Here is a 21,110-nt window from a genome sequence, read left to right as displayed (position 1 = left end):
TATCAGCAAAGAGGAAATAAACTCCCATGTAAATCATTTTCCCCCCATCTGGAAGCATATTAAAAGCACGCCGGTTTTTTTTTTCTTTTAAGCAGAGCCTTTTTTCCCCCTATTTGCTTATCGGTTCATCCACCATTACATTTTAAATGAAATTGCAAGACCCCCCTCTCCTCCCCCCCAAATTCCGGGCTGATGTAGGAAAGAGGGAATCAGCCTCTCCCATGCTTTAGAATAACTGACCTAGATTCAATTACAGATAGACCCGGCGGAGAGGACGGCACCTCGCTGCCTTCTCAGGGGTCTCTTAAAAAAAAAAAAAAAAAAAAAAAAGGGCAAAAAATGAAAAAAATAAAACACCCCAAAAAAAAGGAGAAAAAGAAAAAAAAAACACCAAACAAACGAGAGGGGAGCAGATAAACAGAGGGCTCCCACCAACAGCACCTGAGTGCTGCAGCCGCCCGGGCATCCCTTGCCGCGCTGCCCCGGACAGAGCCCCGGCTCCGCCGCAGCGCCCGCCCCGACGGCGCGGCCCCGGCCCCGGCCCCGGCCCCGGCCCCGACGGTGGGGTCGGGGGCTGCTCGGTCTCTCCTCCCTCCCCCCGTTCCTGGGTGTGGGGTGGGGTTTTTTTTTTGGGGGGGGGGGAGGAACCGCTACGGAAAACACAGCTTTTGGGAGGCGGGGGAGCATCCCGGTTCTCACCGCTGCCACCCGGGTGAGAACGGGGAGAAAGCCGGGGGACATCCCGGGAGGAGCGGGGAGCATCGCGGTGTGGCTCTCCCTCCCTCTCCGCGGGATCGGGAGGGTGTCGGGGGGTCCCATCCAGTCACCCCCCCGGCCCCGGGGGGCTGCGGCGGCACGGGGGGGGGAAGAGAGGGGGGGCTCAGGGCCCGCAAGCGGGCTTGTTTCATTTCAAAGTGGGACCGGGGCCGCTCTTGGACGCGCCGCTCGCAAATATAATCTTCATATTCAGTTCAATGGAGTCTCCTTATAATTTACAGCGGCGAGATAAGGCTGGAGGATGCAATGAAAAAAAAAATCTGAAGTCATCCTCTCCCCCCTGTACTGCGCTGCACCTTGGGCAGCGGAGCAGAATCCAGAATCTCAACTTCTCCCGACATATGTTTCCAGCAGATAAGTAAACAATCTGGACGTGAAATGAAAATTTTAATTAATGCAGTAATGCTATTACACCTCAAGTGTGCAAATCCCATTGCCTTGCACTGTGACAATGGGTGGGGAGGAGGAAAGAAAGCAGACAGACAACAAACCACAAGCAAATTCTAATCTGGGTTTTGCTTTTCACTCGGCTCCAATTGTTTTCATAGTTTGTTTCCTTTGAATTAATCTCATCCTTATATTTCAATAATTACCAGCTACTCATCTCTTCCCCTCTTTCTCTCACACACTCAAAGAGCCGGCTCCCTCTCCCTCGCTCTCCTTTTTAAATTGGGATCAACCTGTATTTAATTCCTGGGCTTTTAGGCGTACACATGTTGGCTCGTTGCAGTGTGGACCTGCACAGACCCTGCACGTTATTTCTTGTTTAGCTTTCCAAACGCGGCGCGTTCAGTAATAATGAAGTATTTTACCCTAATAAAAAGGGAAGGAAAAAAAAATAAGAAGAATAATAAAGGCTGGGTTGTCCCTTTGATGTTGGTATAAAACACCCCAACTGGAACAGAGGCGTGTGAAGGGAGAAAAGAGAGACGGAGAGGCAAAATTAAGGACCGAAGGGGGAAAAAAAAAAAAAAAGGGTAAATTACAGACACATCAAAAGCCCCGGCAGTGGCAGAGGCTGCCTCGCTCCGGAGCGAGGAGCGGCGCGGAAAATAGAGCCCGCTTTCCCCCCGCGGTGCCCGGCTCCCTCCTGCCCTCCCCGGCCTGCAGCCTCCCCCGAGGGGGGAGAGGGAGCAGCAGCGGGCTGGGCTGGATTTAACTCAATATTTTAATTTTTAAGCATTTGTAATGATTTTTCTTTTTTTTTTTTCCTTTTTTTTTTCTTTTTTTGAAGGGAGGCGGTGAGCAGGCTCCGGCTGGGGAGACCCTCCTGCCTGCGCTCTGCCCGCGGGCAGCGCGGGACGTGTTCTCACCTGCCCGTCCCCACGCCGGCCTTTGGAAGCCGGAGCGGTGGGGAAGCAATGGACCCGGCGTGGCCGGAGCCCCACGCGTGCCCCGCGTGGGTCTCCGGCCCGATCTGGCCGGTCGGGGCTGCTGAGAGCGGAGGAGGAGGAGGAGGAGGAGGAGGAGGATGTGTTTCTGATCACCGCTCACTTTTAAACACTACAATCAAGGAATGTAGCCAGGAGGTCGGGCCTGGAATAAAACCGTAAAATCAGAATTGCAATCTTTTTGATGTTTCAAAGTCTCTTTGAATGCCTTTGATACACTCAATAGCAAATTTACTGGGCTATTATCACTAATAAGCAGAAATAAGTAATATCTCTCAGAGACTTCTGTGGGCTTAATGTGTCCTTTAAAATAAAGTTTTTTAACATCACATAATTCCCCTTCTGTCTTTGTCTCTCCTGCAGCAGAGCTCCCTGGCGATCGCACGGCCACACCTGGGTGCCAGCTAGGGCTCTCCCGGTGCCTTCTGCCCCCCGACTTCTCTCCTCTTTCTCTCTTATTTGTTGTTTTGTTTAAAGGAAGGCCAGGCTGGGTGCTTTTAGGCGTCTAGGTGGTCCTGCAGGCAGCAATGAGCTGAAACAGAACCATTTTCCGAGCGAAGCTGGGAAGAGAGGAGAGGAGAGGAGAGGAGAGGAGAGGAGAGGAGAGGAGAGGAGAGGAGAGGAGAGGAGAGGAGAGGAGAGGAGAGGAGAGGAGAGGAGAGGAGAGGAGAAGAGAGAAGAAAAGAAGAGAAAAGGAGAGAAGAGAAGAGAAGAGAAGAGAAGAGAAGAGAAGAGAAGAGAAGAGAAGAGAGAAGAGAAGAGAGAAGAGAGAAGAGAAGAAAAGAAGAGAAGAGAGAAGAAAAGAAGAGAAGAGAAGAGAAGAGAAGAGAAGAGAAGAGAGAAGAAAAGAAGAGAAAAGGAGAGAAGAGAAGAGAAGAGAAGAGAAGAGAAGAGAAGAGAAGAGAGAAGAGAAGAGAAGAGAAGAGAAGAGAGAAGAGAAGAGAAGAGAGAAGAGAAGAGAAGAGAAGAGAAGAGAAGAGAAGAGAAAAGAAAAGAAAAGAAAAGAAAAGAAAAGAAAAGAAAAGAAAAGAAAAGAAAAGAAAAGAAAAGAAAAGAAAAAGAAAAGAAAAGAAAAGAAAAGAAAAGAAAAGAAAAGAAAAGAAAAAAAAGAGAAAAGAAAAGAAGGAAAGCGGAGCGAGGGGAGCTGCGGGGGGCGAGCGGGCCGGGCGGGCGGGGAGCGGCTCCTGCCCGGGTCCGCGGTGCGCCGGTCCCCGCCCGGCGAGCGGCTCCGCTCGGCTCCGCTGGGCTCCGCGCTGCGCGGGGCTGCGCGGGTGCGGGCGAGGCTCCGCGGCGCAGCCCGGCCCGGGACAGCGCCCGGCCGCGCACCCAAGGCGTGGTGCGCATAACCCCGCGGCCTTTGTTTAATGATTTTATTGAAAGAAGGAGACAGTTGTGGGGAAACAGGTTTGACAAGGAGCTGCATTTCCCCCTCGAGGGAATAGCTTCCCCCCCCTTTTCTTTCTGTTTTTGGTTTCCCTTTGACATCAAAGTCAGTAATCGGTTCATTGCAGTGTCAAAATCATTATTTAATTTATTTATCTCCACGAGTTAAATAGCTACACACCTGCAGACGGGTGAGCGAGTTGGAGGAATAATACGGCGTGGGGAATGGAAACGAACCACACGGCGAGCAGAGGCTGCGGAGGGGAGGTCTGGGCAGGGCGAGCGGGGCAGGAGGGGGAAGGCGAGAGAGCGAGGAAAAGAGAATGAGAAGCGGGAATAGAGAAGCGAGAAAAGAGGGAAGGAAAGAGAAAAAGAGAAAGAAGGAGAGGGGGAACGGAAGGAGAGAGAGAAACCGAGAGAGAAGGGAGAAAATGAGAGAGGAAGAGAGATGGAGAGAGGAAGAGAGAGAAAAGAGAGAGAAAAATAAATGAAGACGAAAGAAAAGAAAGAAAGAGAGAAAGAGAGAAAGAGAAAGAGAGAAAGAAAAAGAAAGAAAGAAAAGAAAGGAAGGAAGGGAGGAAAGAAAGGAGGAAAGAAAGAAAGAAAGGAGGAAAGAAAGAAAGAAAAGAAAGAAAGAAAAGAAAGAAAGAGAAAGAAAGAAAGAAAGAAAGAAAGAAAGAAAGAAAGAAAGAAAGAAAGAAAGAAAGAAAGAAAGAAAGAAAGAAAGAAAGAAAGGAGGGAAAGAAAGGAGGAAAGAAAGGAAGTAAAAAGGGAAAGAAAGGAGGAAAGAAGCAAGAAGAAAGGGAAAGAAAGGAGGAAAGTAGGAAGGAAAGATCCTCGCTAAAGTTTCCAGCCCTGTCGCTTCGCGCTCGCCCACCTCGCCCCGATTTTGCCCCGAGCACCCCGGCCCCCACCGAGCCCGTTCCCCCCCCGCAGCCGCCGGGGCCGCCCCGGGGAGCAGCGCCCAGACGTGCGCCCCTCGGCCCGGCCCGCCTGGCTCAGGGGTACGGAGGGTCCCACCAAAGCTCTGCTGCGGTGGGGAGCGGGGGGGGACGGGGACGGGGGACGCGGTGCCCCCCCTCCCCGCCCCCCCCCCCCCCCCCCCCCCCGCCTCCGCCGCTCTGCCCCCATCTCCTGCGGGGCCCGGCGGGCCGCGGGCAGGCGCTTTCCCCCCCCTCGCTCTCCCCTCCCGACCATTGTCAGACTAATCTGGGTGGATGTTAAAGGACACTGAGCTATCGGTGTTATCACCCAGACTGACAGCAACTGTCAGCTGGGGTTAAATCAGCGCTCGGCGCTCCCGGCGCCGCGCCGCGCCTCCCTGCCCCACGCCGGCCGCATTCAGCCCCGCGTGTCCCAGCGGATCGTCCCGCTGCTCCCAGGCCCTCCCGAAGCCAGCTCCTTTAATTGTCCTCATTTGTAAGAGCCGTTTTGTCATGCTAAACAAGGCTGGAGCAGCCATTCTAACCTCTCCTTTCAGCCCTTTTCTCCTCTCCCCTTTTGTTTACCTTCGCCTGATCTCTCATTTATTTATCTATCTATTCTTCCTCTGCTTACCCTCCCATTCAAGCCCCATGTATGTTAATTGTGTTATGCCGTTTAATTCTAACATCGGTCTCCAAAGAGCACTTAATGAGCAAAGCACATCCAAACACGCATCGCTCCGGCTATTCGCCTCCTCCAGACGGACCTCTGCGTCTTACTCCTTCCCCTCCGCCTCTGCTCCCCTCTGCAGCGAGACCCCCTCCCTTCACAAAGGGCCCCCCATGAATAGCAACACCCCCCCCCCAAACATCACTAATTGATCCGGACAAGATGCTAATTCCAACCCACCCGCTTCCATCACCACCAACACCCCCAGTCCCCAGCTCCCCCCCCCCAAATCTCTCCTCGCACCGGTCAAACTTCAAAGCTGCGGAGGCAACTTGGGAAAGCTCGGTTCCCCGACGGGATGGAGGGGGGGCCGGGGCGGAGGGGAGCAGCCCCCCGCAGACACTCGGGGTTGCCGCGGCTCCATCCCCGCTTTTCGGAAGTTTTCTCATCCCGCAGCCGCGGTTTCCCCGACGGGCTCCAAACGGAGCCCGACCCGGCCCGGTACGGCTCCAAACCGGCCCCGACCCGGTGAGATCGGCTACCGGAGAGAGGATTGGGGGGGTCGGGGGTCGGGACGGGGAGAGCGGCCCCGCGGCGAGCGCCGGGGCTGCGGGCGGAGCTCGGCCCCGCGGCGGGGAGCATCGCCCGCAGCCCCCGGCGGTCGCCGGTGCGGGACGCGGGGCTGGGGAGCCGGGGCACCGCATTTACACCACGCAGTTGCCTCGTTTGATGACAGATTGTCTTTATTCAAAACGTCTTTGTTCAACAAATGAAAATGTTTAACGAGGTAAAATCCTGCCGGATACATTTTTTTTTTTTTTCCTTCTCCTTCTTCCCCAAGACATTGTGAAAACATATTTAAATTACCATCGGTTTTTATTCGGTCTTTCGTTATTAGTAGTAGTAGTATTAGTATTATTAATTTTTTACAATTCTACTGCCTGACTTCATACCTGACGCTCTGTCTAAAGTAAACTTAGATCTAGTCTCACTGGATCACACAAATTTAAGGACTATCTGTTTTAAATTAAGCAAACACTATCATATGTTTTAAATATAAATGTTTCTCCCCCTCTTTTTTTTTTTTTTAAACTTTGAAGAGCCTTTTTCTGACATGAAAAGCAATTTTACCTAGTAGTGCGTGGTGGCAAAATATATATATATATTTATATATATAACACAGCTGATCTCGTCTTTTAATGTGCAAAAGGAAAACAACCGAAAAAAAAATCATAGTAAGACCAGGACTTCCCAAAGTCAAGTCCAAGTGACATGAGACCCTGGAGAACTCATAGACATTAAGAGAATAAATAAAAATCGAAACCGCCTCTCTCTCTCTCTTTTTTTTTTTCTTTTTCTCCCCCGCTTTGTCCCGAAAGGGCAGTTCAAGCTTCGCTGTTTCTTTTTTTTTTTGTTGGGTTTTGTTGGTTTGTTTTTTTTTTTAAAACACATTTACAACTCTTACAAGTGCCGGGTTCCTATCTGACCCCACGATTGCAGATCCCCCCCGAACCTGGGGCCAGCTCTCAGGTCGAGGTTTAGGCGAGAGCATCTCCGAGTCCCCGAGGCAGCGTCCGCGTCTGTCCCGGCCCGGTGGCGGGCAGCAGAGTCCTGTTTCGGGTGGCCTTTTGCTTCTGCAGGTTTTATGTACACGCACACGAAGGAATCCCAGTTCCGGCTGCCACCCGGGGTGGGAAGGGGACACGCACACACACACACGCACACACGCACACGCCTGTGGGGGGTGTGGGTGGGTGTTACATGGCAGTCGCATGTGCTGAAGAATAAGGGTCTATCCCAGTCTTGGTCATGCCTGGGAATAATATGTAGGCAACTGGAGGTTGCAAACTGGAAGCCGACCAAGCGGTACAGTTACATGGCACGACATAGCCCGGGTTAGTTGGCGAGGGGTGAGTGTGGGTGTGTTGGCTGGGGCAGCTCAAGCTGCCAAACGCCCCGTTCTGGTATCCCAAGGTGGAGGCGTAGGGCAGGGTGCTGGTGGCTAAGGTGTGAGGAACCTCAGTCATCTTCTGAATGGCGCTGGAGCTGAACTGGCTGGGGTCAAGTAAGGAGTAAGGTGCTGAGGTGGGAGGCAGGAAAGCCCTGGCCTTCTCCGGGGAGCTCAGCAGAGAGTCAGTGGCCCCCACGGGAAGCCCGGCGGCCTTTAAGGGATCGGTTTCCCCGAGGTAAGGCAAAGGGAAGACATACCTGTCCTTTTTGAGCAGGTTCTTGGGCTTGCGCCGGGGTCTGTACTTGTAGTCGGGATGCTCCTTCATGTGCTGCGCCCGCAGCCGCTTGGCCTCGTCGATGTAGGGCCGCTTCTCCGCCTCGGAGAGCAACTTCCACTCCGCGCCCAGCCGCTTGCTAATCTCCGAGTTGTGCATTTTGGGGTTCTCCTGGGCCATCTTGCGCCGCTGGCCGCGGGACCACACCATGAAGGCGTTCATGGGGCGCTTGATGTGGTCGCTGGGCTTGGACATGCTTCGGCCGGGCGGGCGGGTCGGCGGGGCGCTTGCGGTGTGGGGCGCGCTGGGGGCGCCGGACGGCGGCGGCGGCGGCGGGAGGAGGAGGAAGGAGGAGGAGGAAGGAGGAAGAGGAGGAGGAGGCCGAGGGAGCCGGAGGAGCGGGAGGAGCGGGCTCAGCTGATCATCACAGGTCCTCCGCCGACGCCGTCCCCGGCGGGAGCCCTGCCGGGGCGGGGCGCGGAGGAGCGGCGCGGAGGAGCGGAGCGGCGGCGGCGGCGGCGGAGGAGCGGCGGCCCGCGGGGCCCGGCGGGCGGCTAGGCGGGCGGCGAGCCGCCGGGCGCAGCAGCGGGCCGGCGGTGGGGACGCGGCGCGGCGCGGGGCAGTTCAAAGGCGAGGGGCTGCGGCGCGCAGGCTGACATAGCGGCAGGGCGTTCACAGCGCGGCCGGGCGCCCAATCAGCGCGGAGGGGGACCCGCTTAAAAAGCGAGGGAGAGAGGAAGGGCGAGAGGAAGAGGAGGGGAGGGGACAGGGGAGGGAGGAGGAGGAAGAAAGGAGGGGAAAGGAGGACACCCCCCACCTTCCCCCCCCCCCCGCCTTCAAACGCGGAGATTAAAAGGAAGGCTTTTGTGAGTTGCTGCGCTAATAGCAGCTGCGCGGGGGGGTGGGGGGGCGAAGGGGGTCGTCTCCTTCATCCCTCCGTCCCGCCGGTGTGCGGAGCGGGGCCGGTTCCGGCGCCCTCCAGGCTGCCCGCCGTCGCCGTCGGGGCTGTGAACGCTGCGCTCCGCCGGGCGCCGGGCCGCTCCGCCGGGCCTCTCTCCCGCTTAAAATCCGACCCCCCCCCCCTTCCCCTTCCCCTCCCCGCCGCCTTCCCCGCTCCGCAGCCCCGCTTAACCCCGAGAGCCGGCCCGCGTCCCGGCTTGCTTTGAATAATTGCCTGCCTCCCGCGAAACGCCCGTGGGGAAAATATTTATTAAATGGAAACAATTGTCCCGGCTCCCGGGGGGGACCGCGTTTGTTCCAGGCTTATTGGTTTTTAGCACCTGCTTTGGTTAACAAACCTGCTCGGAAAAGCCCCCGCCGGGCCGCCCCCGACCCCCGCCCGCCCGTTTCCGAGGGCGACCGGCGAGAGAAACGAGAAGTCGGGCGGGCGGCAAGGCGGGGGGAGGCTCTCCGGGGGGGCGGCCGCCCCGGCCCCTCCGGGCTCCCCCCGTACCCCCCCCCGCCGGGGCACTGCCGCCGCTCCGCCGGTTACTTCGCCATCCCGCCCGGCGGGGAGCCGCCGCCGCGGTCCGCTCCGTGCCGGGGTGCCGCTATTGATGGGTACCTACCTACCCCCCTCCTCCAAATAATAATAAGAATAATAATAGTATAAACCACCCTCGACCTTATTTCCTGCTTTCTTCCTTTCCGCTTGCAATAAATGACTCTCATTTCCCGGCAGAGCCGTGTGCGTGCGGGGCCGGGGAGAAGGAGGAGGAGGAAGAGGAGGAGGAAGGAAGGGGGGGGGGGAGGCAGATGATTTAGAGGCCGCTCACCTGGACGGGGCCGGCAGCGCCGGAGGCTTTGGCTCTGCTGCCGCCAGCGCCATCCCAGCGGCTTTTTTCGTTGCGCCCAAAAATGCGCCGCGAATTTCTCAGCCTTCGCCGGGAACCCCGTGCCCAGAGCGGGGGCTGCGGCTGGGACCCCCCCCCCCCCCGCCCCGGGACGGCACCGGAGCCGCTCCGGGGAAATTTCCCCCCTTCCCAAGGTGGGCTCCCCCGAGCCTCCCCCCACCCCCCCACCCCCAGCAGCCGCTGCGTGTATACGGGACCCGCAAACAAAAAAAGGGGGGTGCAGGCGGCCCCTTCCCCCAGCTGCCCCCCCCCCACGGGCGTCTGCTACGTTACCCCCCCCCCCCGGGGACCTCCGTGCCACTCGCGGTCCCGGTAGCCCCGTCGGGGCGCTGGCCGCGGGCCGGGCCGGGGATGCCCGAGCTCTGCCCGCCCCGGCAGGTACTTGCGGGCTTGGACGTGGCCGTGGGTAGGGTGACACGCGTGGGAACTTATTTTTTACCCTACTTTCCCCATGGAAACAGCGATACCAGCGGCCGCGGGAGCCGGCGCTCTGCCCCGCGGAGCGCCCGCGGCCAGGCGTGCGCGGCCGCGCTTAACATCCGCGGTTAAACCCGCGCTGGCGCCGCTTCCCGCGACCCCCCTCGCCTCAGTACGCTGTGTTTCCCCCTCCGCCGTTTAAAATACAAAACTCCCTTTGTTTTCATTGTTTATTCTCATTTCGGGGGGTTGCGCGGGGGGGGGGGGGTGGTGTGGAAATTAAATCATTCCTCATCCCTCGCGAAGATTAAACGAGGGAAACCTGGCGTCGTTCTCAAAAAATCCGGGTAGCAAGACAAATCGTTCGGCAGGGAGTGATGGCTCGCAGGGCTCTGCCTGCTCCCGAAAAGTCTTTCCCATCAGTTAACGTTGCTTCGCAATATTAATGATCAAAAAATCGGCAGCCTTGCTTTCATTGGCTGGTGCCTTTGCCTTGATGCATCGCACACTCTCCGCTCAGCTCGGGGCATTTCGGGCTGTATTTTGTTCATTTACATCTCATATATGCCCCCGTTAAAAAAAAAAAGGCAGAGAGGAAAAGAAAGATTTCCTTCGAGATGCCGACGCCTCCACCCTTAACTACTTCCATTTTTACCCTAAATCATCTGTCCTGGAAGGGCATCTGTTGCAATTCGACGTTCCCCGAGGACGGGTTTTATAAACTTCGTACCCTTTTTTTTTTTTTTTTCTTTTTTTGAGACAGCCGCGATTTCCAGGGCGGTGACTGAAATCCATTTCTCCTCACCAGCTTGTTTAGACACCAAAACTAATAGTGCGATTATTATTCCTGAATGATATCATGGTAATGCAGAAAGATAAGAATGGCCTGATACGGAAACATTAAAATTATATTCTTGGAGATAGTTCATTTGGAGTAACTTTAAATTAGATGAGATCATGTAGCCTGAGATCTAATATCAGCATAAATAGAGCTGTATTTCTGCCTTCATCTTCCTCCCTCTCCTCCTCCTCCTCGCAGGAATCACGGTCGGGCTTGCAGTGCTGCAGTTGCCAAAAGAGAGAGGCAAAGAGCACGGCACCTATGATTTGGAAATACCTCCGATCCAAACTTTTAGTTGCTGGAAAATAATGGATCTTTAAAGAATGGGGGGGGGGGGGTATGCTTCAGGGGCTAGGAAAGGGAGGGGGTTTTTAATTGATTTTTAATCGAAGGGAGCCCATTTTGGAAAGACTTTCAGGTCTCTGGTGCTTTTCACAGCCACTGAGGACACCAGTCCTCCTGCTGTCCTGCGTGACCTGGTGAGATTCCCACGGACAGCAATGCTTTTTACAAATATATAGACTTAGCTCGGGGCACAGGCTGATTATTTTGACACTTTTCCTTTGTATTTGGTTATTTTATCTGCAAGTGCATACATACATTTCTTTATGCATGTGCCACGTATTAAAAAAAGACCCATTTAATCACATGCCATCAAACAATATTTTCTGAGAGAGAGATATATGTAAAATATATGCACACGCCAGCTCATACAAGCACACAGCACAGATGCATTCAGATACTGTGCGGAACAGACTGCGTACTTATGGGTTATTCTCTGTGCATGTTTGCAGTATTTCTTGCTCAGTCGTCGTGTCCCCCCCCCAACCCTGAGAAAAGCATTCATGCAACTACAGCTACAAATAATTACACCGATACAGCCTTCTGCATGGAGAGATTTAATGGAGCAGGTCACTACGCTGTACGTACATGACAGAAGAGGGTAGCAGTGATGGATGTGGCAGATTGGATCATCCCATGATCTGGTTTGCCCAGCGTCTGTGCTTTCTCACACTGGCCAACAAGAGATGCTTCCCAGGAAGGCACCACACTCCGCAGGAGAGAGTTGTAGAGTAACTTGCTACAAAAATAAAGATTCCTCTGAGCCCCCATTAATTAGGACCTGGTTTATGCCCTGAAGCTGAAGTTTACAGCCCTTTCAAAACTTAACTTTTGTTCCGCTCATTTTATCTATCCGTGATACCACATGATCTCCTATAAATGCCCTGTCCTTTACCACAGTGCCGTACGCATTTACAGAACTCATTTCTCACAGGTGATCTCTTCATTATTCTTTTACAGCATCCTTTTTTGGGGGTTTTTGTTTGTTTGTTTTTTGATAGTCCGCTGTTATTGAGGAAGGTGATGTATATTTTTGCACCGGGGGGATTTCCCTCCCGGCTCAGGCTCCCTGCAGGCGATAACCCCGCAGTGTGGCCGGTCACTCTGGGGAGCCACCGATGCTGCAAAACCTGTCCCCTGCCAACACCGTGGGCAGGCCCAGTGCATTTTACTGTTGCAGGTCTTCTCGCAGCCCCCAGGCTGGGGGTGGTGGGGGTGAAGGTCCTGATTATTGAGCCAGCGGGACTGCCTTACAGCATGATTTTGTGCCCCGAATTATAGCTGCCTTCCCAGACAATAAAATCAAGCGTAGTTCTGCGTGTGCATGTGCGCGTGGAAGTGCTGCATTGAGCAATACTGACTGCAGCCAGGTCAGCAGGCTGACATTGCTGTCACTGTGAAGTGCGTAACGCTGGGGCAGAGAGCACCAAAACCACCCACGCAGAGTCAGAGAGCAGCTTGGGCTCCACAGGACCCACAAAGGGTCTCTGGGTGCAACCCCTGCAAGAGACTCCTGGGGCAGTGCCACCTCTGTGCCACCTCCTGGCCTTTCGTTAGCAACATTAGCTGTTAAATAATAGCTAACAAGTGGCTAAAGAGTGCTTCATCCTTTCCAGGGTGGGAAACACCCCGTAGAAATCCAGGAGGATTGCTCTACGTTGGGTAGACCCACGCTGCAGAGCCCCAGGAGGTCCTTGGGTGCATCAGCCCACGTCCCTGGGGAAGGCTTCATGGAGATCACCGTTTGCTTTCTCTGCAGCAAAAGCAGCAGGAGGGAGAGCCGATGAGCCTCTCCGGTAAATAAGTATATTCACTGTGGCCATGCATGTAAACCCGGGGGCTTGACACAGAATTGACTTCCTAGATATTGTATGGCCAGGGAGCCGCAGTCATTGTCGGCAGCGTGAAGTGAAGGATAAATGACCTAAGCTCAGAAGTGCAGAGCAGGCTTGTAAGGAAAGGTAGTATCTTTTATTAGACCAACTGATACAGTCAGAAAAAACCAGACAGGCTTTCAGGCACACGAGCTCTGAAATAGAAGCAGCAACTTTCACGAAAAGTGCCAAGGCTGAACTGTTTATCTCAGGTACTCACCCGCCTCCGTTTCTGGGGAGGCTGATGGCTTCATCGGCTGTAATACAGCCGTCCTCCCTGGTGCAGGATGAAGCACAGAAGTGTGATTATTCCCAGCTACACGTCAGGCACGGAGAAACACAGAGACCAGTCCAAGGCTGGATGAAAAGCTTGGGATAGGGGAGGGAAGCGACCTGCAGGGTTTGGTATTTCAGGTGAGCTCTGGAGTAGCCTTCTTCTGGATCGCTGACATTAGTCGAAAGCTACACGTGGAAAGCACATGGAGCTCAGGCAAACATGACCAACCGCTGTGTTCTGCAAACAGAAGATACGCTCAAAAGTATTATCTCGCTGTTATTCTTCTAGTACAGTTAAATAACGTGAAAAGTGGAGATCTGGTCAAGATGCAAAGATACGGAGGAAAATACTCCTTCTATTGATTTATGTAATCCCAACACCAGTTCATAGGCTCAGGGTTCTTGCAAATCTGTGTCTTGTCCCCGAGTACCGCATTTTGCATTTGGATATCTGAATGAGACGAATGGTGTTTAAAGGCAGTCGCCACAGACGTCCCTGAGGGCTGCGGTGCTCTGAGTTTCAGGAGTGTCTGTTATTTTAGTGGTTCAATTCATGTCCACTCCATTTATTTCGGATCTGTCAGCATGCCACGTACCGACAAGGTGGAGTTAGATTTTTTTTGTCAAAACCGCCCTCTTTGGTCAACGTGCCCACTCTTGTGAAAGATCTGCCCCCATAAACACAAGCTAGGCCCACAGCACAATTAAGCTCACGTTTAACTTCCCACCTATGTGAACCAAGCCACATAAGAGCCATATAATTTCCTCCCTGCTCTTCTCACGTGCCCTGATATGGCACTTGAGTTAAACATATTCACCAGAAACACAAAGCCTGTGAGAAGGTAACACTCGAGACCCATCAAGGATCCGACGAACAGCCAATTTATCTTACTGCAAGGATTCCAGACCTCTCTTCTCCCCACTCACACAACTGTTCTCAGTGTCTCAGGGTGAAGCTCCAGGGGTGGACTGGGATATTTTAAGCACTGAAGGCCATTTCTTCCTCAGGACATATTCCCAGTATAAAGGTAGGACTAGAGGAGGGCCGATGGCCAAGTGCTGTCTGCGATAACCCTGGAGGAGTCATCCGTCATATGGTCCAAAATAATCTGGATAACCTCCAGAGCATGCAGGGAGCTTTTAAGCGTGTTGTTTAGGTCCTGAATTGCTGGAGATGGACCACAGTTGTAAGAGATGCTCCAGTAAGCAAGAGATGCTCCATGGTAGTAAGAGTTGGCCAGATGCTCTTCTGCCTCAAATCTGAGACCCTCAGCAAACTTCACTCTGTGCAAAGCACATCAAATATTGAGATGCTGGTTCGCAGCACCAAGCCTGTCTGGCAAACACAGCTTTGGACTGAACCGGTGAAACAAGGTCTAAACAGCCAGTCCGTTCTGTTGTTTATTGAAAATTCAACCCTGCCACTGACCTCACCGAGTGAACCAGCTTCAGGAAAACCACAAAGCACGTACCCACCCATACTGTTTGAAAATGCAACGGCTTCCATCCAAACACTGCTTTAAAGGAGCCCGGATGCCTCTGAGATGCCTTTTGTTGCTTGCTGGAGGTTCGTGGTGGCATCTTAGAGGCCAGCCTCCTCACTGGCTCACCCCCAGCCCGGGAACGGTCCTCAGAGGCTCGGCAGAGCAGAATAATGCCACGTGCCCCTGAACGGAGAAGGTGCCCACACATTACACGTAGACTCTGCGTAGACTGGCTGTTTGCTCTGGGGTGTTAGCTGTGAGTTAAATGCCAAGTCAGATACCATGTTCTGGTGGGGAGTCTGGCAATGGGTCCCCAGCAGTAAGGGAAAGACCCCTCCAGCGTCCTCTCCAGGGCTGCAGAAGCCGTTCCTCAAGAGGAAGCAGCAGGGCTGCGGTCTCCAGCCATGCAACCGTCTCCAGCACCCTCCTTGGGCATCAGATTGACCTTCGGTGAGGCTGCGAAACAAGTCTGCAGAGCCAGGAGAGAGGGAAACATCACTGCTGGACTCCAAAGAATGAGTCAGCCAGAGGGATGGAGGCGGCAAAGCATTTGGATGGAGAAGACCCCCATCCCTTGAGCCACTAGGAGATCCACGCCGGTGGGGGATGCAGCCTTATCGAGACACACCAACTCTGCTGCAGGACAGAGTCGATGACTGGGAGCAGAGCTGCGCTGGCCTGGTGCTACAGAAAAGCATTCCTGGTTTGTGTTGTACATGCCCTCTCCCGCCCTCCCCAGCCTGGTCCTGCTCGTTCGACCGCAGCATCCCTGACTCAGGGCCCTTTCTCACTGGCAAACAGATCCCTCCGCAGTAAACTTTGGGCGAAGTCTCAGGAACTAATTTTGGGGGATGGTGCAGATTATATGATCATGGCTTGAGGAAATTATTATATTTTTAATTGAATTTTGTGTGCTATGCACAGATACTACAGTAGTGGGCCCTTTATCAATTGTTAACACGAATACTAATGAATACTAATGCTAATCATTTGTTTCTGGAAACAAATACAAAGATATTTGATGGAAAAATCTCTGAATTTTAACACCAAAAATAATGAAATGCATCACAGTCCGGTGGTGCCAGAAGACAAAACCCTACAGTTACAATATGGTGACACAAAACGTGAGATATGGAGGAGCTGCGGCTCGCATTAGCTATTCTGCCGACTAACACAGCAGGGCCGGGCTCCAGAAAATTACTCTCTTGCAACCCGCAAGGAAAAACTCCAACAACCTTGGCCCAAAACTGCAGCGACCACTCCCCAGGAGCCACGTGAGGGCAAACCACCCGCTGCGGGGCAGAGCGCAGAAGAGCAGCCAGCGATGTCTCTTCCAGAGTTGGTCCTGCGGGATCGGGGTCGGGCACCCAGCCCTTGCACAGAGCCGTGCCTACGACGGAGCGATGCGCCCGCTTCATTATTTATTTATTGCGATGATTTACAAGGCGCCCATCTCTCCAGCAGCTGCTTGTTCTTTACGAGGTTTGGAGATGAAAGCCAACGATATTTCCACCCACCCAGCCCAAATGGGAAGGCACGCTCAGTAACCCTTTCCTAACCCTCGAGACAGGGATTCTGCGGGGAATAATTTAGCCGGCAGGAGATTCCAGAAACGGCAATTAATGAAAGACTTGGATGAAGCATGTCTTATATCTTGTTCCAAATACGGCCATAGAGGTTTATAATGGGGTGGGGGAGGCAAACGTTAAAGGGAGGGCCTGCTCTGGAGCACACCCAGTCTGCAGCACCTGCAAATTTCCCCCCCAGGATAAATAACTCAGATATCTCCGTCACTTGGGGCTGCTCAAATTATTCATAGCAAATGAATTACCAGGTGTATTTAGCCTGTTGTTCCCCCCCCCCCTTCCTTCCTTTTCCTACATGCTCATGAATCACTTGGAAATAGATTCTGATTTCTGCAAGTGTGTCTATTAGTCATGATAAAGAGACGTGGCACGGCTCATACGAAGACGTGTGGCCAATGGGCTGTCAGCAAATACTCATTATTGGTCTGGTATCTACATCTGAATGGTGATTCAGGTCGTTTGCTGCTGCTTCTGAGCCCAGATTGGTGATGGGGCTTTTTTTCCCCCCCTTCCTTTTTGGTGAGCGATGGGAGCAAAGAGGGAGAACCATGGAGATGCTCAGGGCAAACCTGCTCCACCGGGCAGGAATCCCCTGCTTCTCCTGCAAACGTGGCTGCTCCAACAAAGACCGGTGCCCACATGGGGATGGTGATCCTCGCCAAGGCCACTCTGACCCGCAGTCAGACCCAAGAGCGCTGGTGTCCACCTATGTATCCGACATCCAAGCTTTCGCAGAGGCCAACCAGCGCTGCCCATACATCTCCAAGAGTCAACACGCCAAGGCAATATGTTCTCCGCCCGTCAGCCAGAATGCACCTGGGAAGATATATGAACGGCGTTTCGTTCCCTTCTGTTATACCGTCTGCCTCAATCCCAGCCGCTGAGAAATGGAAGCGGCACAGCAGATCAGCCCCATCTCCTCCGTTCGAGCCCTTTGCCTCTGTAGGCGATTACCGCCCCCCAAAAAACCCAAACAAATCGAGGTTTGCCCCAATATACCTCCAGTATCCTGCTGGCCGCGGAGGGAGAGAAAACTTGTTATCGCCAGAATACAATTTGCACGCCCAACTTGGGCAGGGTGGAGAGGTGAGGGGGTGCGGGTGGGAGGAGAGGAGGAGGAGGAGCTGTGGCCGGCCTTCCTCTGCGGCACGTGGCGGTCAGGTTGCAGGGGACGGGAGACTTGTCTGATTACTGGCCAAACAATAATGAGCAGCGCTATTTAAACATGTCCAATTACTGTTGTTATTCAGTGGGCAGAGGCCAACGTGAGAATGAAAACACAGAAGGAGCAGAGAGGTCTTTGCCTGGGAAACCGTGTAGGAGCCTTGTAACGCTCCTCTCTGAAAAGGGATTTAATCAACAGCTCCAAATTTGCAGGGCAAGGAGAAAGAATGAGTGCATTGTGCGCAGAGCACTGACTTTTCACGCTCCCTCCAGTGTGGGGCACACAGATAACTCCCCTGATCCCCCACCCTCCCCCGGGAAGGACTACCTGTAAGCATAACATCAGGCTACCCCATCCATCCAAACACAGTTCAGGGCATAAGCCCGAAAGAAACATCTTCATTTCCCTCTGGTGCTCTGACTCTGTTGTGATCCGACGGCTTGTGATGATGGAGTCGTCTCTCAGACCTACCAGATGTGGTGGGTATGTAGGCATATAGGCCACTCCACTGTCGTACCCAGACTGTTACATCCTCTTCCCTCCCAGCCCTGCTTAGTGCTGGTTTTCGCTTGGGAGCCCGGTTTACGCAGCTCCTGCACTGGTAGACCTGCCCAAGGAGGAGACGTCAGGTTTTTAGACCAAAGGAGCTGTCGTTACACAGTTTTACCAGGATAAAGACAACTTCGCATCGGTTAGCTTAGTGCCTGCCTTTAGGCTGCAGCGACACAAGCAGCTATGTAATGACACCCTCGCGTCCTCAGCCAGGGGCTCATTCTGCTTTATCTCTGCCAGCATCCTTCATTTCTCCAGCCACTGGAGTCCCTAAATCAGAGCTGAGCGGTTGCCAAAAGACGAGCCCCATCTCAGCCCAAAGGACGGCATCCGACCCCTTGGTACAGAGGAGGTTCACTGCAGATGAGTAAACTGATCCCATGTGCTCCCCAAACTGATGAATCCCCCCGTTTTATAGGATTAACTCTCTCACCAGAATCACAGGTGATTATTGCTCCCTTCTGTGTTTTCACATGGCGTGCAATAATGCTCCAGGGATTCGTAACAATTAACCGACTTCAGCATCTCAAGCTGTCGTCAGTCAGCGACACAGGAGGAGATAGCCTCTGAAATGAATCAAAGCAGAGGAAATAAGTAGTTGAGCCCCTTTCTTTGCTCTTATTCCCGTGTTAACACTCGAGTCTTCCCCTGTGGGATGACAACACTTTTCTACTAGAGCAGCACCACTGAGATAAAGTGAAGATTGTAGTTTTATTTCTGTGCAGACGCTGCTCTTCGGTGACATGTCCCCAAAACTAACTCCAAATATGAAGAAAAAAACAGGAGAAGAAAATTTTCCTTCTTGTGTGGCTTCTTCGCACTAGCTCCTGTCTTTGGTAGCGTCCCAGCACATGGTTTCCCCCAAGGTTAAAGATGTGCTTGAGTCCCGAGGGAAGGCAGTTCGGCTGTGCCAAGCCTTCTGCTGATCCCCGTCGCTGCCCTAACACGTGCGGTGAGCGGAGCATTTTCTTCCGTTTACGGATAAGGATTCTTTTCCAATTAATCAGTCCTGGTTGTGTATTTAATTGCAGCCCAAAGACTCTCTCTCTGACTCACGCGGTGCCTTTAATCGTTACCTGTTAGGTATGCGGCTGGGTGCCTGGGTCAGAGAGCTTCGCTCCTAATCCTCAGCAGCATCTCAGGCCCAAATGGTCCAGAAATAAAGTGGGATGGGAATATAGCTTCCCTGCGATCTCCAGGTCTCTCTGCTCCCAAGGTCTGATCCCTCTGAACTGGCTGGAGAGGACAAGCAGAGCCTGTTTGCCATGAAAGGAGTCTGGGCAGGCTTCTCCTGCCAGGCCAACCCAGCGGCTCCTGCCCGAAGGCTTAGTGTCTCTTTGGTCATGGTAAAGCTGGGCAGAGCAGCTTTCAATTTGTTTGTCCCTCCTCCAAAATCTGGGGTTTATTTTTGTAGCCCTGGGCTGACACTAAAATTGCATCCTGGCTGTTTTGTTTTGTTTTTTTTTTTCCTGAAAACTTCGCCTGATTTCTAAAGCAAGAGTGCAAAAAGGTTTGCAGAAATGCTGCCCGCTTCCATTTTTCTGTTGCTGTTGCACAATATTTGTGTTTTGAGCCCTATTCCCTTGAAAGGGCTTTTTATTCTAATGCAGGAGATTTCAAGGATGCAAATGCATGTTCTGTTTGCCTTGCAAAACAGCAATGTTTCTCCTCTGGAAATTTTCCATTTAAAAAAATAGGTTCACCTATATTCCACATTTTGGAATCGACAATAAATCGTGCCTCAAGAAAAGGGGGAAAGGAAGAGAAAACAGGAATGCTACAAACCAAAATTAGGATGAAACGCAGGGGACATAGTGGGGATAGCAGCATTTTTCTACTTTAAGCTACTGTTCAGGAGAATAAATGCCCTAAAATACCAGAGTGCTGCTGTGCCCACAACATTTTAGCATCGCAGCTAAAATAAAAGGAAAAAAAACAAGCAGGAGCTCTTTAAAGGGGAGTGTTAGTGCCCTGCTCTACCCCTCTGGGAAGCGGTACAAAAGCAGAGTCAGGCAGCAGCAGGTATTTTAGCTGTGGGCTATGGGTGGGGAGGAGATGGGGGGCAAGTGCCGGAGCCCAGGGAGCGGTGGAGGCAGGCGGGGGGCAGCCCAGGGCTTGCGGGGGGCTGTGGAAGGGATGGGGGTCTGCAGAAGGAGGTGTCTCGTTTCTTGGTCCTACAACGCCGCGATTTCGCCTTCGCAGAGTGAGGCTGACAGCACGGGCCACCTTCGTAAAACACTCCCACTTCCACCGGCGTCTGTGAAACGCGGTGAGCGGCACGGGCAGGTCCCAGCCGCTCTGAAATAACTCAGTGGCACTGAAGTGAAAGGACCAGCTTGCAGCCTACGTCAGCTGAGGCTGTAGCTGCCAATTCAAACCGCCTGGGACGGGGAAAGAGCAAAGAAACTCCAGACCGTAGCGGGGAGCATCGATGTGTCAGGCTACGGGGAGGTGCCAGGAACATTTGGGGATGTACTGATAGATGACCGGAGTTTAAAAGTCTGCAAGAATAAGCCAGAGGGATAGGCACAAGGTCAGGACTCCGCTGTATAAGAGCCCAAAGAGAGGGTGGGTCTGTGCTGGTGCAGACGGTAGGGAAGGATCACCCTCTTGCAGGAGACACCAAAACCCACGTCCCAGGGCTGGCGTTTGCCCATTGCTGAGCTCCCGCACTGGTGGCAAGCGGCAGAGCTGCAAGCTGGGCTCAGCTGACGCACGTCCTTCCCGAACCCCCGACACGCACCCCAAACCGAAACAGCAGCAGTGCCTTGCAGGGAGGCGGGAGCGAGCCTGGGAAGGTCTGCCTGGGGATTTGGCTGTTCAGCTGCTGTTACGGTCAATGGAAGCCGGGTAGCTAAATCTTTGGGCCGCATTTTGAAATCTGCCCGGTAAGTTTTCAGCGGCGCGGGAGGAAAGTCATGAGCCCCCTGCTCCCTCCGCTTACATGTGAGCAGTGCTAATACTGCTCCTGCCTGCCCGGCGTGACGAGGAGGGGCTGCGCTCGGGCTGGGCATCTTTTCTTTGAAGTGGAGCAAAATCCTAAAGCTTTCATTCGGAGAGGGCAAATCACTGCTAAAAGCTCTCCCCTCTCTGACCCCCATCTAGGAAACTCTAATCCCAGCCTCACCGGCTTCACCAGTTTCCTTTTTTTTTTGTTGTTTTTTTTTTCTTTTGCCGATGGTGACCTTTGTGTTCAAGTGTGGCTGACTCCAGCTGGAAACAAAACAGCCGCCCCCTTCAACCAAAAGGTTCATGCTGGGTTTTTTGGTGTTTTTTTTTTTTTACACACTAAGTTTCCCCTATTTCTGCATGACAAACACTGCTCTCCAAAGCCCCCGGTGCTGGCAGCCT

At 53.3% G+C, this 21,110-nt stretch overlaps 2 protein-coding genes across 2 annotated transcripts; one reads left to right on the top strand and one right to left on the bottom strand.

Annotated features, from left to right (window-relative positions):
- Positions 1-317: 317 nt before the first annotated feature.
- LOC127020152 (uncharacterized) lies at positions 318-5,676 on the top strand (the record flags this gene model as incomplete). Its single annotated transcript, XM_050902616.1, has 4 exons — positions 318-437; positions 3,236-3,367; positions 4,104-4,285; positions 5,601-5,676. Coding segments are annotated over 4 exons (510 nt in total), but the record flags the coding sequence as incomplete, so codon positions are not given.
- Positions 5,677-6,901: 1,225 nt separating this feature from the next.
- SOX14 (SRY-box transcription factor 14) lies at positions 6,902-7,624 on the bottom strand. Its single transcript, XM_050902394.1, has one exon. The coding sequence runs from the start codon at positions 7,622-7,624 to the stop codon at positions 6,902-6,904; it is 723 nt and encodes a 240-aa protein (XP_050758351.1).
- Positions 7,625-21,110: the final 13,486 nt, after the last annotated feature.

This window comes from Gymnogyps californianus, chromosome 10 (assembly GCF_018139145.2).
Source record: "Gymnogyps californianus isolate 813 chromosome 10, ASM1813914v2, whole genome shotgun sequence".
Taxonomy (NCBI): Eukaryota; Metazoa; Chordata; class Aves; order Accipitriformes; family Cathartidae; genus Gymnogyps; species Gymnogyps californianus.
The sequence above is the reverse complement of the archived record's forward strand: the minus strand, read 5'-3'. Positions and strand labels throughout refer to the sequence as shown.

What these genes read in the sequence shown, in the direction of transcription:
- SOX14 (XM_050902394.1), bottom strand. Translation starts at nt 7,624, where the DNA reads ATGTCCAAGCCCAGCGACCACATCAAGCGCCCCATGAACGCCTTCATG.